General features: G+C 53.7%; 1 protein-coding gene across 1 annotated transcript; it reads right to left on the bottom strand.

The window, feature by feature from the left end:
* Window positions 1-3,524: 3,524 nt before the first annotated feature.
* Window positions 3,525-15,685, bottom strand: CES4A (carboxylesterase 4A). Its single transcript, XM_065898377.1, is given in 8 exon segments — window positions 3,525-3,620; window positions 5,424-5,492; window positions 5,494-5,578; window positions 5,906-6,039; window positions 6,121-6,262; window positions 9,797-9,944; window positions 9,947-9,997; window positions 15,679-15,685. Coding segments are annotated over 8 exon segments (732 nt in total).
* Between the last annotated feature and the right edge of the window lie 160 nt (window positions 15,686-15,845).

Below are 15,845 nucleotides of genomic sequence, written 5' to 3'. Positions count from 1 at the left end.
GGCCCGGGGCTGGAGCAGTGTCCTACCCCAGAGATTGCTCCCAGTGCACTGAAGAGTGGAAACCAGACCTCGATAGGCAAGTGGCTCGCTTGAGGACACACACAGAGGAACAAGCCTAGACAGGAACACACAGCTCCCAAACTCTGCCTAAAAGAGATATGTTGACCTCTGCTCCGTGAGGCCACCTGCTCTCAGCCTCTGAGTTCTTTCAGGGCTCACGTGGACCTTCCTCCCCTTCTGATTTGCTCCACAGACAAATAGGCCCAGACTCAACCCCCTGTGGCCATGGAGCTATTGCTGCAATGATAGAGGGTCAGTGGCAGGAGGCTGTAGTACTATCTTGATTAGCTTATGCAGGGGGAGGGGGCGTGGAGGGGGGAGCTTCCTCAGCAACACCTGGCCCTGCCTGTGCCCTCACCTTGGACTGGACTCCCTCTTGGGGCTTTTCCTAGTCCCACTTGGTTGGGGCAGAGATACCCCAGGCCCTGCGGAGGGTTCACATGAGTTCCCAGGCTGGGCTGGGTGGGAGAGCTCTGAGCCAGGGGCCCACCTGTGGATGGGGGAGAGGGGGTGTTCAGAGTTGACCTCGCTCATCTGCTTTATGAAATTGTTTGCTCTGTTCCATGTCCAGAACTCACTGTCCAGTTCTGCACCACCCTCCCCCGGCCTCCCCACTTCTTCCCTCTCCTCCTCCAGTTGCTCTGTACTCTGTAACCTCCTGGAAGATAAGCCTGACCAGGACATGTCCTTCCCATGGCTCCCCAGTACCTCAGGGTAGAGGCCGTGCTCTCTCCCAGGCTTACAGGACTGGTCCTCCAGCTCTGGGCCTGGTTCCTCTTTTAGCCGTCCTGTGTGGGCCAAAATGACGCAGAACTGTTGGGATGGAACAGGCTAATTCCTGCCTCCAGGCCTGTCTTTCTGCTGTGCCTCTGATGCAGCTCCCCCTCCCTCTCCACCTCCATCCCCTCCAGTCTTTCCTACTGGTCCTTTCAGGTGCTCCTCCTGGAAGCCCTCCTGACACCCCAACCCAACCCAAGATAGGTCATCCCTGTGCTCCCACAGCCTTTCCAGATGACCCTTTCTATCATGCCCCCAAGGGCCTTGGCAGTCAGACAACTGAGATGAGAAACAGGGCCCACTGCCCCCTTCTGAGTGCCCAGGTACTGCCCTTCTCCAGCCTGGACAGCCCCCGGCACTGCCCTGGCTCTCTGTCCATTTGCTTGTCTGGGCGTGTGCCCACCTGCTTCTGTTTCTTTCCTCCACTCCCTGGCTTTCTCGGCAGATCGTTCCACAGCCTCTTTCACCTGTCTCCGTACCTTTTCTCATGCTTTAATTCAATGCGCTGTCATCTCATTCCACAAAGGACCCAAGGTGCTATCTGTGTCATTGTCTCCCTTCCTCACTCAGTCCCCATGCCCCAATTTCTCAGTTTTCCCCCCTGCCACACACACAGCTAATGAGCTTGGTACGGAGAAAGGGGAATTCTCACTCCCTTAGAAGTGATCCCTTCTCCCTCACAGCAAGTCTGGCCCACCAGGGCCTGAGTGAGGTTCTAGGGCACAAGGCAGGCCCCCAGCCCTTCCCTACCAAGGCCAGACCTGAGTGGGGCGGGGGGGGTCACAGGGAAAAAGCCACCCTGAACCCCACACTACTGCATCCAGGACTGGTCAAGGGACTCAGCACCTCTAACCCAGCCCCTTGTGGCACAGGTGGGGGAAACAGAAGTATCCTGCAGTAGATCTCTTTGGTGAACCCCATTTGTGAACCTTCCTGCCAAACCCTTCCCCACTGCTTCTTCCCTTCCTCAGCCTCATCCAGAGTGTGTCCTGGGCTTAGGCCCACCTTGTCCCTCAGTACAGGGCTCAAGTGTGTCCAGCTTGGGCCGAAAAGGAGTCAGTTGGGGGAAGGGGAAGCCCTGAAGTGGTAGTGCCTGCCCCTTTCCTTCACCTGAAGTCTCCCTGGACCGCAGAGTTTCCATTAGCTTGGGATCCCAGCCAAGCCCCTGGAGCTTCTGCCCACAGCCTGAGGGCTCCTGGAGGGCAAGACTGATGCCTCTTGGGTCTCCCAAAGCCTACAGGTGGGTGAGGCAGGTTGTGCAGGGCAGGGACCCAGCGGAGGAAGTCCATGCATTCATGCAACGGTGAAAGAGACCTGTGGCCCGGCACTGCCCACCCACCCTTCTGTCCACCTCCTCTTGCACGGGAGCGTTAATCAAGCACAAGCCGAGGCTTACTAAAGCCAGGTCCTGCTAAGGCTTCCAAAAGGGAACTGCTCTGGGCTCAGCCAGCCTAGGCCAGAGCTTCGGAGGTCCCGAAGTCAAAGGACCTTGAGGCTGTAAGAGGGCCTCCCCCACCCTCCCCCACCCCCACCCGCCCGTCGCTGCGCCGCTGCAGCCCGCCTGCCTGGCTATTGAAGAAGGCAGGCGCTGGGGCGCAGGCCGTCGGGGGTGCAGGAGCCCTCACAGGGAGGGAGGCCCCGTTCCGCTCACCCCCACCACCCAGCGGTGGCGAGTTGCAGCTCCCGGCGCCCTCGCGTCCGCCCGGGCTCTGGCCCCACGCCAGGCGCCTGGATCCATCACTGCAGTTGGCTGGAGGCCGGACGGCGCGTCCCCCGGGGCTCCCAGGCGGCTGGCGCTGTCTGCCGGGCAGGGAAGGCGGCGGCGCTGCGGGGCTGCGGTCAGCGCGGGCACAGCCGAGGGGCTGCGTCTCCCGCACTAATTGGCCCTTCCCCAGGCGCCACGGCCGGTAATTGCTGCTTCAGTGGGTGGGGATCTCGGGGTGTTGGAGGAGAGGAAGGGGAGAGCTGAGCGGAAGGGGAGAGCTGAGCCGCAGAGGCCCGCAGGAGACGCGTGTGCGCGCCCGGTTCCTAGGCCAGCTTTGCAGCGGTGCGCCTCCGTGCTCAGAGTGGCCCGGGCGAGCCGAGGTAAACTTGGAGAAAAGCCACAGAATTGTCCTGGGGTCTTCACCAAGATCTAATCATTTCTGAGAACCGCTCCCTGCCTGGTAGGGTCTGGCAGGGGATTTAGGAAGGACTCTGGGTGGCCATCGGGGGATCCCAGCGAAGGCATGAAGACAGGGTGGAGACAGGGCAGTGGGTAGCCCTCTCCAACCCCTTCATCCAGGAGTGCCATCCGCGAGGAGCAGACAGGAAGAGAGGTACCCTCCGGGGCGGATGGGGAGGGTATGAGGCAGGGACGATGGGAGGCAGGGGCCCAGCTCACCATCCAGGCTGCCTACCGGAGTTCTTGCTTGAATTCCTAGAGAAGGTCCTAGAGTTTCCCAAAGTCCTTTATGATCCTCGCAGCTGCTGCAGCCTGACTGGCTTCCGCTCAGCTGCTCTCCCTCTAATTTGGGGAAGAATAGCTTCTGGGTGGCTGTTTGGAGAAACTCCCTTCCCCAGACCTGTGTGAGAAAGCCTGAGGAGGGGAGAACTGAGGGACCCTCAGAAGCAGGTCTGGACCAGCCTGCATCCTCAGGGCAGAATGTCCCCTGTAGGCACTGGGGTGAATCAAGCCCAGCTAAACCTCAGCCAGGTGATGAAATGATGAAGACTCTGAGCACTGCGGTGCTACTCTGGGAAATGGCCTGATGGAAGAGACCCCAGGCTAGGGGTGATGTCACCTGCAGGGGTGGGGAGAATTGCACCCATGAGATGCAAAAGTGGGGACCACTGGCCATGGCTGGGCAGCCTGAAGGCACTCAGAGAGGGCAGAAGCTGGGAGGGAGTCAGGAATTCTGGGCTGGAGTCCTAGACCTAGAGCCAGTGCCGTCCTGTCTCTGGGCATCCTTGTCCTGGTCTGTTCAACGGGCCCCAGGGGTCCCAGAGGGGATCTAGTGTTGTTATAGTGGTTCTGCTGGTGTAACAACCAGAAAGGGCCTCCCTCTGCTGCTGGGCTAGCAGTGTGGGAGAGGGGGCCATATGCTTCCCAGGGCCCCAATTATCTGCACTGATAGCTCTTAGCCTTTCTCTGCTGCCCAAGTTGGGGGGAACAACCATATCTGAGACCCCCATCCTGTCCCTTGGGCACCTCAGACTTCATGTGCCCAAAACTTCCTCCAGCCACACCCTATCTGGGTGTTGTCCCTTACCCATAGCATCCACCTAGCCCCAGGGGCCTTCCCTCTATCCTCTGGTCATCCGTATGCTGCAGCTGCCCCTGTCCTGTCCACTTGGCCTCCTGCATCACTCTGCAGCCATCCTCTACTGTCCATCCTTTCTACCTCTATTTCAGAAACAGCCCCCATTAGATATGCCACCCCCCACCCCAAGCTGGTCTCCAAGCCTCTGCTTGTGCTTCTTTTTAACCCAGTTCCAGCAGACTGAGCCAACTCTAAATGCACATCTGATTGTGTCACTCCCCTGCTTAAAATCTCCCCGTGCTTGGGACTTCCCTGGTGGCGCAGTGATTAAGAATCCGCCTGCCAATGCAGGGGACACGGGTTCGAGCCCTGGTCTGGGAAGATCCCACATGCCGCGGAGCAACTAAGCCCGTGCGCCAAAACTACTGAGCCTGCGCTCTAGAACCCGCGTGCCACAGCTACTGAAGCCTGCGCACCTAGAGCCCGTGCTCCACAGAAAGAGAAGCCACCACAATGAGAAGCCCACGCACTGAAATGAAGAGTAGCCCCCACACGCAGCAACAAAGACCCAATGCAGCCAAAAATAAATAAAGACCTGACCTTTAAAAAAAAATCTTTCCCTGCTCTCTAGTGCATTTTCAATAAAGTTGCTTAAGTTCTCTGGGCCTCACTTTCTTCATCTGTAGAGTGGAGAAGACTTCTCTTTTTGCAGAGGGAAGAAAGGGAATACTCTTCTTTTTGGATTGTTGAGCTTATTAACAAATGAATACACCTAAGGTGCTTAGAAGAGTGACCGGCACATGGAATGTGCTCCAGTGTTTGAGCATTGTTATTGTGGCCCACAAGGCCTTGTGTGATGTGGTCCCTGCTCACTGCCCAGCCACATGTCCCTCACAGGGCACCTGACCTTACACCCACAGTACAGGAACACTCCAGGTCAGTGGTACCCCAGGAGTCAGGGGCAAAGCCCAGTCTCTAACCCAGGCCTGACTCCCAGGCCTGGTCGGTGGCCCCAACCCTGCCCAGAGGGCAGATGGGGGGCTCTGTTTCAGGCATAGAGCTCTGGGGGAACGTGGAGGGGCAGGAGGTGCTGGGTGATCTTCATGGCCCACCACATCCATAGTGTTAGCATTGCCCTTCCTGGGCTGGCTTGGTTTTCTCATCAGTGCTCCCTGAATGTAATGGACATCCTTGGCTGTGCGGGGCGTACCCATGGCAGGGGTGAGGGCAGGTCTGTGGACCGGAATGTTCTTGCACATGCAAATCTTCACACGTATCTGTGCAGAAACCGTAGGCCATGCGGGCCTGCGTCCCTGCTTTGGTCTATCTGAGTACTGCACTCACCAGTCCCGAGATGCACATGGCCCCTGATGACAGGCCAAACAAGGTCACCCAACCTGGGTCTCCGCCGAAAGGCTGCGATGTTCTTCGGCACCCAGCGCAGAGCTGCAACCTGGTCCCGCGGCGCCCAGTTCCCGCGGGCCTGGCTATCGCCTGTGCTGAGCGCGCGGGGCTCACGATCAGGGTCCGGAGCCCCGACGCTTGGGTACTGGGGGCCCCCGCCTCGCCCCCTGTGTCCCTCAGAGACTGGGTCTTACCACCGCATCTCCTTCCTTATAATTGGGCACCGCCCCATTGAGGCGGTAGCAAGCACCTGTCTGCTCCAACAAGCATTAGACCATGCCCCTGTCACGCCCCTCACGCGGACACGCCCCATAGGGCGTGCCCCTTTCCTTCCGCCCAATCCTCTCTTCCCCCCTCCCTGAGCCCAAGTCCAGAGGAGGCCCCGCCCCTGGTCCCCGCCTCGGGTTCCCGGCCCCGCCCACCTAAGGAAGCCCAGGACACCGAGGCTGTGGTGCAGAAGCACTAGCACCACTTTCTCCCGGGCCGCCAGTTTGGAGCCATCATACGTGGAAGCGGAGCCCACGAGGAAGGCGTGTCCTGGGAACCAGACCATCACCTGGGCGAGAAGGGCTGAGGCCTGAGCGGGACAGTGGGGTGCTTGAGTGGGATGGTGCGTGGTTGAAGGCTGAGTACTCACAGGCAGCAGAGGGTCCCCGAGCGCTCCTACTGGCGCGCACACATTCAGGTACAGACAGTCCTCACTGAAATGCAGCCACTTGTATTTTTTGTGTGTGTTGAAGTACATGGAGGTGATCTGCCCCCAGGACTCCTGAAGGCACCTGTGGGCACGATGTGAGTTGGGGCCCAGCGCTGCGAGAATAGTGGGGAGAGTGGTTTCAACCCAGGTTCTGCAGTGAGGGGCCAGAACCCAAAGCAAAATCCAGGCAATATGTGTGTATGTGTGTGCGTGTGTGTATCCGTGTCCTAGCAGCCTTCACTAACGTTAGGTCCAGGGATGGGAGGCAGGTTGGCACCCCCTGCCTGTGCCTTGCCTTATGGGTCTGCCTGGGGAGCGGTTCCCTGCTCCTGCTGGAGACACATTGGTGCTGTCAAGCCATAAACCTGGGTGCCCTGGGCACCTCCTTTCCTTCATGCCCTGTCCTCCGCTCAGTCTCTGTTCTGCCTCACAAACAACCTTTGAATAGGCCCCCTCTGTCCATCTCAGGGCTGCTGCCCTGTGAAGGCCACCACCACTCTGGCCAGGACTCTGCCCCTGCCTCTTCATCTCCCCTGCAACTCATCCTCCACATGCTGGCCAGAGAGATTGATAGACAACACAAATCTGACCACGTCATTCCCCTCCTCATTACCTTCCCTGGCTCCTCCTGCCCTCATGCACCCACACTGACCTAGGCCCTCCTTGCCATCTAGTCATCTCCTTCCCAGCCATTCTTTGTTCCAAATACACATGACCCCTTGCCTCTCACCTGCAAGCCCTTGTACTTCTGTTCTGTCTACCAAATGCCTTCTCCTCTGCCCAGCAAACTCCTACTCACATTTAAGGTCCAGCTTAAGTGGTGCCCCCTCTGCTGGGCACTTTCCCCTCTGTGCTTCCCAAAGCTCTATCCACCATTGACTACAATACTGGGTTGGAGTTATTTTGATTGGTTGTTTTTACTCCCAAAGGGCAGGGATGTAGGTGTATTCATCTGATTCCTGGCACTTGGCCCTGTGCCTTGCACTGTGTGGACATCTGGTATACTTATGGAGCTTAGGCTATTGGTCCACCTTGCCTTTTCTCCCTGCTGGCCCAGCCCTGAGGGTGGCTATTCTTATAACAGCTGGGGCTGGGCCCATTTGACTGAATGCAGGAATCCGTGTCTACCTATTCCTCTGTTCCTTTCTCTTGTCCCAGCCTGTCTTCAGTGTGTGTATGTGTGTGTGAACGTAGGTGTAATCCACTCTCACCTCCCTAACCCTAGAGCATCACCTGCTCCCTTTCAGTCTTCCCAACAGCACTTCAACATACCTTGGTCCAAACCTATCCTCTACCAGCCACCTTCTCCAACAACTATGCTATCTCTCTCTTCCCCTCAAGGCCAAATGTTTCAACAAGTTGTCCTTCCCTCCGCCCCCACCAGCCGCTCCAAGGTCACCAGCAGGCAGCTTGTCTCTGTCTCTACAGATTGTCTTCGGCCTTCCTTGCTTGACCTCTTGGCAGCAGCTAGTGTCGTTAGGATGTTGTCCGATAAATCACATGCAGCATCCCAGCAGGAAAGCCAGGTCTCTTACAGCCTAGAACAGGGGTTATAAGCATTTGAGGCATCTGTCCCCAACCCGCCACCAAAGACATTTTCGTCCAGGTCACCAGTGACTTCCATCTTGCTGAATCTCTCTCATCATCTTACTTGCCCTGGTAGCCCCTCTATATGGTTGACCACACTCTCCTTCTTGAACAGCTTCCCTTCTCTGGGCTTCTGTAATCCCACTCTCCTGATTTTTCTGCCACCTCACACCTCCTCTTCTTCCTGGCCTAAGCTGGAGAGCGCCCCAGGCCTCAACCCTCATTTCTCTTTTCATGCTGATTATTCTTTCCTGAGCTGCTGTCCTTCAGGCCTAGGGCTCCACACTGTTAACCTGCTGATGCCCAGTCTCCTTCCAGCCCCATTTATCCAGACTACCTACCCCACATCTCTACATGGATAACTGTTAGGTATGTCAAACTTAACATGCCCCCAAATGAACTCTTGTTTTGCCCAAAACTGCTCTTGATCTAGTCTTCTCCATTTCAGTAAATTGTACCTCTATTCCCCTTGCTGCTCTGCCCTGAAACCAGTTATTATCCTTGATGATTATTCTTCCCTCGTGGCTCACATCCAATTCTCTAGCAAATCCTGTCAATTTTACCTTCAAAATAAATCTGGAGCCTGACCACTCCCACCACCTCCACTGTAACTACTCTGGTGGAAGCCACCATCTCTGTAACAGCTTCCTCTCTCCCTGTTCCCCACTTAATTGCCACCCCACAGTCTGTTCTAAGCCATCCACACATTCTTACACCTAACACTCTGTGTTCCAAACAGCCAGTGTCTGACAGCTCATGGCCAATGTTCCAACAACTGACACCCAGACTCCTATGCAAGGGACACCCCAATCTCTAAACCCCTGATCCTCAGGGTTCTAACAATGGTTATTCCATGTTCTGTTACCTGATCCGTGGAGTTCCAAATAACAGTCACACAATGTTCAGAATACCTTGGTTTCTCTTAGTGATGGCCAGTGTTTTAACAACCAACATGCCAGTGTTCTAGTAACAGTCAATCATGTTCTAACAGTGGACACCGTGTTTTTGGGCTTCCCTGGTGGCGCAGTGGTTGAGAGTCCCCCTGCCGATGCAGGGGACGGGGGTTCGTGCCCCGGTCCGGGAAGATCCCACATGCCGCGGAGCGGCTGGGCCCGTGAGCCATGGCCGCTGAGCCTGCGCGTCTGGAGCCTGTGCTCCGCAACGGGAGAGGCCACAACAGTGAGAGGCCCACGTACCGCAAAAATAAAAAAAAATAATAAAAAAATAACAGTGGACACCGTGTTTTTAACAACTAGACATCCAGTGTGGTGGTTGTAGTTTTCTATATCACCTGACACCCAGGTTCTCACAGTAGACATTTTTCTAAAGCCAATACTTTATCCAACTGATGCTGAACACTGTTAATGCTCACCACAGAATGTTCTGGACAGTGGGTTACTCAATGGTCTATGTAAACAGTAAATACACTTGTTCTTGGTAAACTGCCAAGCCCAGTGCGTCAAAGGGCAGCCATTGTCCCAACATGCTCATGTGATTCAGGGCTTGAGCCCAGCTAGAGGTTGCACTGAGACCCTGGGACATTAAAACTGAAACTGAGCCCATGCCCTCCCCATTTTGGCCTCCTTCTGCAGGGAAGGGCTGGTGGTGCCACGTGGGCTTGTTCTTAGGTTCAAGCACCAAGGAAGAGGGAAGAGCTCAGGGTTCACTCTGTGTGTGTGTGTGTGTGTGTGTGTGTGTGTGTGCGCGTACTGCTCCTCACACACATTTAGGGAAACTCAGCTCCCCAGCAGGTCCTGGGGGCACAGTCAGTATGCACCTCCTCCTTGCCTGGAGCTCTCGCATGAGAGAATCAAGAACAGCATTAACAGTGCCTTAAACACCATCTGGACCAGCCACTTCATTATATAGGTTTGGAAACTGAGGCCCAGAATGGTTGCCAGGACTGCCTGTGGCCACACAGAGCACCCTTTTCAGTGGGTTGTACAAACCCCGGCCCAGAGGCAGGCATAGGTTCACCGCCTTCCTCAGGGTCTGCCCACCTCCCAGCTGACAGTCCTCTGGCTCTTACATTGGGGCATAGGTGGTAGCATCTCTGAGTCCTTCCCAGGACTCTGGGGGTTCTGGGGCAGTGAACCTGCAGGCACCCACAGGAGGTCTGTAGAAGGGAACTCCTAGGAAGGCATTGATGGGTGTCTTCCCCACGTGTACCTGCTTTCTTGGAGGGTCCCATATTTGGTAACCACTAGAGGCTCCTTGGTATGCAAGGCACCTAGGAAGAGAGAAGAAGGGTCACCCTGGACACCGAAAACACCTTGGCCCATCTGCCACGGGCACCAGCACCAGCTTGAAGCTTTTCACAATTGTGTATTTGTCTTCTTTTTCTGTGTTCCTCTTAGTATTTTTCTCTATCGTTATTTGATTTAAGATTTCAAAGTTATGTTGGTAGATGCGTAAAAGTTCATGTCTGTTATATGAATACTTTTCTGTTGGTCATTTAATGTATCATTTAATGTCAATAAATGTGTCATTTATTTTGATTTCTGTTTGTCTGATATTGGTATGACTATATATCTTTCTTGTTGCTAACATCTGCCTGGCATTTTTCTGGGAAGAAGTCACACACATATATGCATTCTCACACATATATCCACACTCACATTAATATTTACATGTACACGCAAATTTATACACACATGGGTATATATGAGCACAGCTCATTTACAAAAAAAAAAAACATGGGGAAACACAAGAGTTAAATGCATGCCCAGGGCTTCCCTGGTGGTGCAGTGTTAAGAATCCATCTGCCAATGCAAGAGACATGGGTTCGAGCCCTGGCCCGGGAAGATCCCACATGCCGTGGAGCATGCCTGGCTCCACAACCACTGAAGCCCGAGCGCCTAGAGCCCATGCTCCACAACAAGAGAAGTCACGACAATGGGAAGCCTGCACACCTCAACGAAGGGTAGCCCCCACTCACCGCAACTAGAGAAAGCCCACGCGCAGCAACGAAGGCCCAACACAGCCAAAAATAAAGTTAAAAATTAATTATTAATCTTTAAAAAATGTGTGCCCACATGCATATAAGTATAGTTATATATAGGTTACAATGTATCCATATGTAGCATACATTCACATCTGTACACTACAAGCATACCTACACCATAGCTATCTCTTGCAATGGATACAAACTACACCAAGTTGAATTTAGACTCTGCCAATGGACACCTCTTGTTCTACGCCCTCACCCTGCCTCGCTCCTGTTGCTGAGGGTCGCTGAGACCTCACATTTGTTGCCCCTTCCTGAAGCACCCCTGTCCTTTCTTTCTCCTCCTCCCCATTTATCAAAACTGAATTTTTTGGGAATTCGCTGGTGGTCCAGTGGTTAGGACTCTGCACTCTCACTGCTGAGGGCCCGGGTTCAATCCCTGGTCAGGGAACTAAGATCTCACAAGCCACATGGCAAAAAAAAAAAAAAAAAAAAAAACACCTGAATTTTTCTGTGCCCTGGTCCCCTGGAGGCTCACTCTGCAAAGTGACAGAAGGCAAATCTGATCCAAATTTTATTGAACTTGATTGTGCATGAGAATCACCTGGGGGAATCATTGGGAAATTCAGACTCTTAGGTACCCCCTACACCCTCTGAAAGGGAATCTCAGGTTGCATCAGGAAATTAGATTTACAACCCTCTCTAGGAGACTTTGATGCAACTGCTTTTTGGAACATCATTTGGTATTGGTGTGGTAAGAACACGCCCTCACACCCCAGCTGCAGGTGGCCAAAAATACCTCTCTGCCCACATCCCCAGGTCTCTCCTGGTCTTACATAAGCAACATCCAGGCCCAAAGAACTGGCTGTAGTGGTGGCCCTTCAGGCATGGAGGCAGGTCAGTGGCAGCAAGGGGCCATCTCAAATCTCCTCTGTGTATGTAGCCCTTTGCAATTTACAAAGCCCTTTCACATGGTCCTCTCACATAGGCTTCTCATTTGCCCTGGGAGGAGTGGGGTGAGGCTTGGAGGCCCAGAGATGATCAGTGACCAGCCTGAGGTCTCATAGGACAGAGCCAGGAGGCCAAGGTCTATCATATTACCCAGATTTGCCCTGAATTCTGGGTCCACTTATTGAATAGCCGACGACTGTGATTGACTGGGCCTTGATTATAGCTTGGTGCTGTGCCAAACACTTATGTGCCATTTTACCTCATCCTCCTAAAACATGTATAAGGTAACTGTTACTATGTTCCCACTACACAAACGTGGATGGAAGTTCAAAGGGTTATATAACTTGCCCAAAGTGACACAGAATGGCTCACATCAGAGTTCTGCTCTAAAGAGTAGTATTTTTTGTTTTTGTGGTACGTGGGCCTCTTACTCTTGTGGCCTCTCCCGTTGCGGAGCACAGGCTCCGGACGCACAGGCTCAGTGGCCATGGCTCACGGGCCCAGCCGCTCCGCGGCATGTGGGATCTTCCCGGACGGGGGCACGAACCCGCGTCCCCTGCATCGGCAGGCGGACTCTCAACCACTGCGCCACCAGGGAAGCCCAACAGTAGTGTTTTACTGTCCTCACCCCAGCCACTGGGGGCACCTAAGCACGTGACAGAGTGCTCTACACCCCTGAACAGGAGCTGAGGTGGAGTGGTTTCCATCCCAGCTCTGCTATCCAGAGGCAATATGTAAGCACTTATGAAAACAATATTCCACATTTTTAGTAGTCATAAAATGTTAATTAAAACCAGGAGTCACAATTTCCACCTAATAAATTACAAATGATGGCACCCAATTGTGGTAAAGATACAATGAAAAGGACATTCACATATACTGTTAGTGTAGGATAAATTGATACACCACCGCAGGAAAATAATTTGGCAAATGTATAAGAGCCATAAAATGTTCACATAGTTTTCTGACTATTTTCATAAGGGGTCCCACCCTTATGAAAATAGTCAGAAATGCATTAAAAGAAAGACTTTTATGAACCATAGTCATATATGCTATCGTGAGTACGGGAAGAATTATTTGTATCTGGGGACCAGGCAACATAAATATAACTATAAACTTAAGTTATAAACTGTTTATGGTATGATTTTAAGTGAATAAAAGCAGAGTATAAAATTGTATGCATGCTAATATCACAGCTATATACAAATATGCAATAAAAAAACTGAGAGAAAATGTGCCAAAATGCTAAAAGCGGTTTTAGCGAAGTTTCTCTCAAGTTAAAAAATTTTTTAATGCAGGGACTTCCCTGGTGGTTCAGCAGTTAAAACTCCGGTTCCACTGCAGGGGGCACAGGTTCGATCCCTGGTCGGGGAACTAAGATCATGCATGCTGCGTGACGTGGCCATTTTTTAAAATGCATTAATATGGGCAAAACTTATTTATGATAGAGGTCAGAACAGTGGTTACTTTGAGGGTATTGACTGGGAAGGGGCATGTCAGGTGCTGGAAATGTTCTAGATCTTGATCTGGTTGGTGGTTACATGACGGTTTTACACACACACATACACTAATATATATATACTAATATAATACGAATTTTATATAATATTAATTTTATAAAGAATATAAATATACAATCATAAATTATAAACATATAAAATTATGTAAATTATAAGATACATTTAATAAAAATGTAAATATAAATGTCCACACTCCCAGCTCTCTACCACCCATCCTCCCAGACGTCTAAACGTCCCTGCCCTGCTGCCCCCAGAAGAGGTTGAGCTGTTGGCCTGTCCCTCTGTGTGTGAGTATCTATGTCTGGCGCTGGGTATGTACATGCTTGCCTGTGTCTACTGGGAGCATCTACCAGTCCCTTGCCTGGTGGCTGGGTCCAGGTGTGCACGTCTGATCCTGCCGTACGCCCTGGTGCTCACACACTCACAGTGCTCGCAGGACCCTTCCTGTCACCCTGCCACGGAGAGGCTCCCTGGGTCTACCAGTGCCTGCCCTGCAGGGCCTGTTCCGTCTGAGTTTGTGGGTGCCCCTGGCTTGCTCCCCTCAGCTCTGTGGCTCTGGGTCCTGGGGCAGGGCCATCGGTGGATGGAGGATGCCCTGGCCGGCAGGGGAGGGGAGTTCCGTGAGTAGTGGCCCAGGGAAAGGAGAATAAAGAGGCAAGAAGACTGGAATCCCAGGAGCACCCCTTGTCTGAGCACTCCTCCAAGCCACTGGGGCCGTGCCAGGCCATTCCCCTCCCTCCCCGTGAGGAGAAAATCCTAGAAGCTGGGGGGAGGAGGAGGAGAGGCAGGGAAAGTTGGCAGTGAGACAGGGTCTGAGGCCTCACCGGCAGGCTTGCCCAACCCCTCAGAGCCCTTTGGCAATGGTCACACCAAAGCTGGTGACGTCCCCCGCCCAACAACCCCTGCCTCCCCGTGGCTGCCAGGTGTGCTGCACCCTCAAGCCCGCAGGAAGAGGCCTGTTTGTACATCCAGCATGGTCAAAACCGAGTGCTTGATTCCCAGCCCAGTCCTGCCCGCCTCCATGCAGCCCCGGGAAGTCTTCCTTCTCCCACCTTTGTGTCCCCCTGGATACCAGGTCTGCCTGTTGCTTCTAAATCTAGAGCCCACCAGTGCCTTCCACCTACCCAGAAGCCCCCACTGACCCCCTCCCTGCTCTCCCTGTCCGCGCTCTCACCCACAACCTCCAACCTGTTCATGTCATCCCCGGGTTACCAGTCCAGCCCACAAGGGCCCTCACAGTCTGGTCTTTGTTGGCCTCTCCAGATGTACAGAACTGTGTTTTCTCAGCACATCTCAACCTCCAGGCCCTTGTTCCTGCCGTTCCCTCTACCAGGAACACCCTTCCTCTTTGTTCCCATCCCTCGAGGCTACTCTTCTGGCCAGTGCAACTTCTGCTTGTCCTTCAGGTCTCAGTTTAGATGTCCCCCCTCCCCTGTCCCAAGTCACAGCCGGTCTATGCCTCCTCACGCCTATAGCCCCCTTTGCGTCCCCGGTGACACACTGGGAATGGGGCCTGTTTAACCTGTCAGGCTCTCTTATCAGCTTGTGGGGGCAAGTTTCCGGGTGGAAAGAGGGGAGAAGAACAGGAGGCCTTCAAGGCCGGTATAAAGAACTTGAACTTGCCCCGGGGGTGACAGGGAGCTTTTGAGCAGAGGAATGGCACGACTCAGAACCCCTCTGGTTTATGACTCTCTTTTCTGCCCCAAATAAACTTTTCCCAGACACAACTGGTCTCACCTGCAAGTGTTTTTCATGTAACCGTCAGCAGCCAGGAACTTAGTCAGACTGAGGAAGGGTATGTGTGGGACCAGAGTTGGCAGGATGGGATTCAGCGGGGGCAGGGGAAGTCATTGTGATATGTATTAAAATCCAGATTTCTCAAGGGAACGGTGCATTGATCCTCAAAAAAAGAAATGTGTGCCTCCCTACTCAAAAACCTCTGGCTGCTTTTTACCTGTTGTAGCCTGAGTGGGTAGACCTCGTCTACCTTGTGACAACAGCCTGACTGATGCACTAGTCCAGATGCCTCCCCCAACCTGTTCTCCTGTGTCCCGGTGGGTGCTCCGCGACCTGTGCCAAGCAGCCCAGAAGGTGATCTTCCCTAGCTGGAGCGGGAGGAAAGAGCCCAGGCAGGCCATAAAGGGGTGAGGTGCTGGCGCTGGGAAGCTTGCATCTCACGTCCAAGGGTCAGGGCTCTGGCCCTCCTGGACTCTGCTCTGCCTTGTACAAGGGCCAAGACTGGGCAGCACGGACAAAGGGACTTCCCTCAGCCCTAGTCAGAGGCCTCTGGGGCCTGAGATCTGTTCTTGGCTGGATCCCCTTATGCCTCAGGACTCCTCTGACTCCAGGTCTCTGCCGTCAGAGTCCGCCCACTCTTCTGGTCAGGGAGGACAACACCTGTGCAGAACTAAGCGGAGCTGTGGTGCCTAAAGGGCCTGGGTTCAAGTCCAGCAGTCACCGTTCTCACACTTTCTCAGTCTTTCACTCACTCACCAAGCATCCTCTGATTCCAAGTCCTGACTGATCCAACTATGGGAGATGCAGAGTGCGGTCGGGCTGATTTCCACACTCAGAGAGCTTCTCAGAGCAGGACAGAAACACTGACACTGACAATGCTAGCTTAGAGTGGGCTATGCTGTAATGGACACAGATAGGGCCAG

Source organism: Phocoena phocoena, chromosome 20 (genome assembly GCF_963924675.1).
Source record: "Phocoena phocoena chromosome 20, mPhoPho1.1, whole genome shotgun sequence".
NCBI classification, from domain to species: Eukaryota; Metazoa; Chordata; class Mammalia; order Artiodactyla; family Phocoenidae; genus Phocoena; species Phocoena phocoena.
Note: the sequence above shows the minus strand (reverse complement) of the source record. Positions and strands in the feature narration are given on the sequence as shown.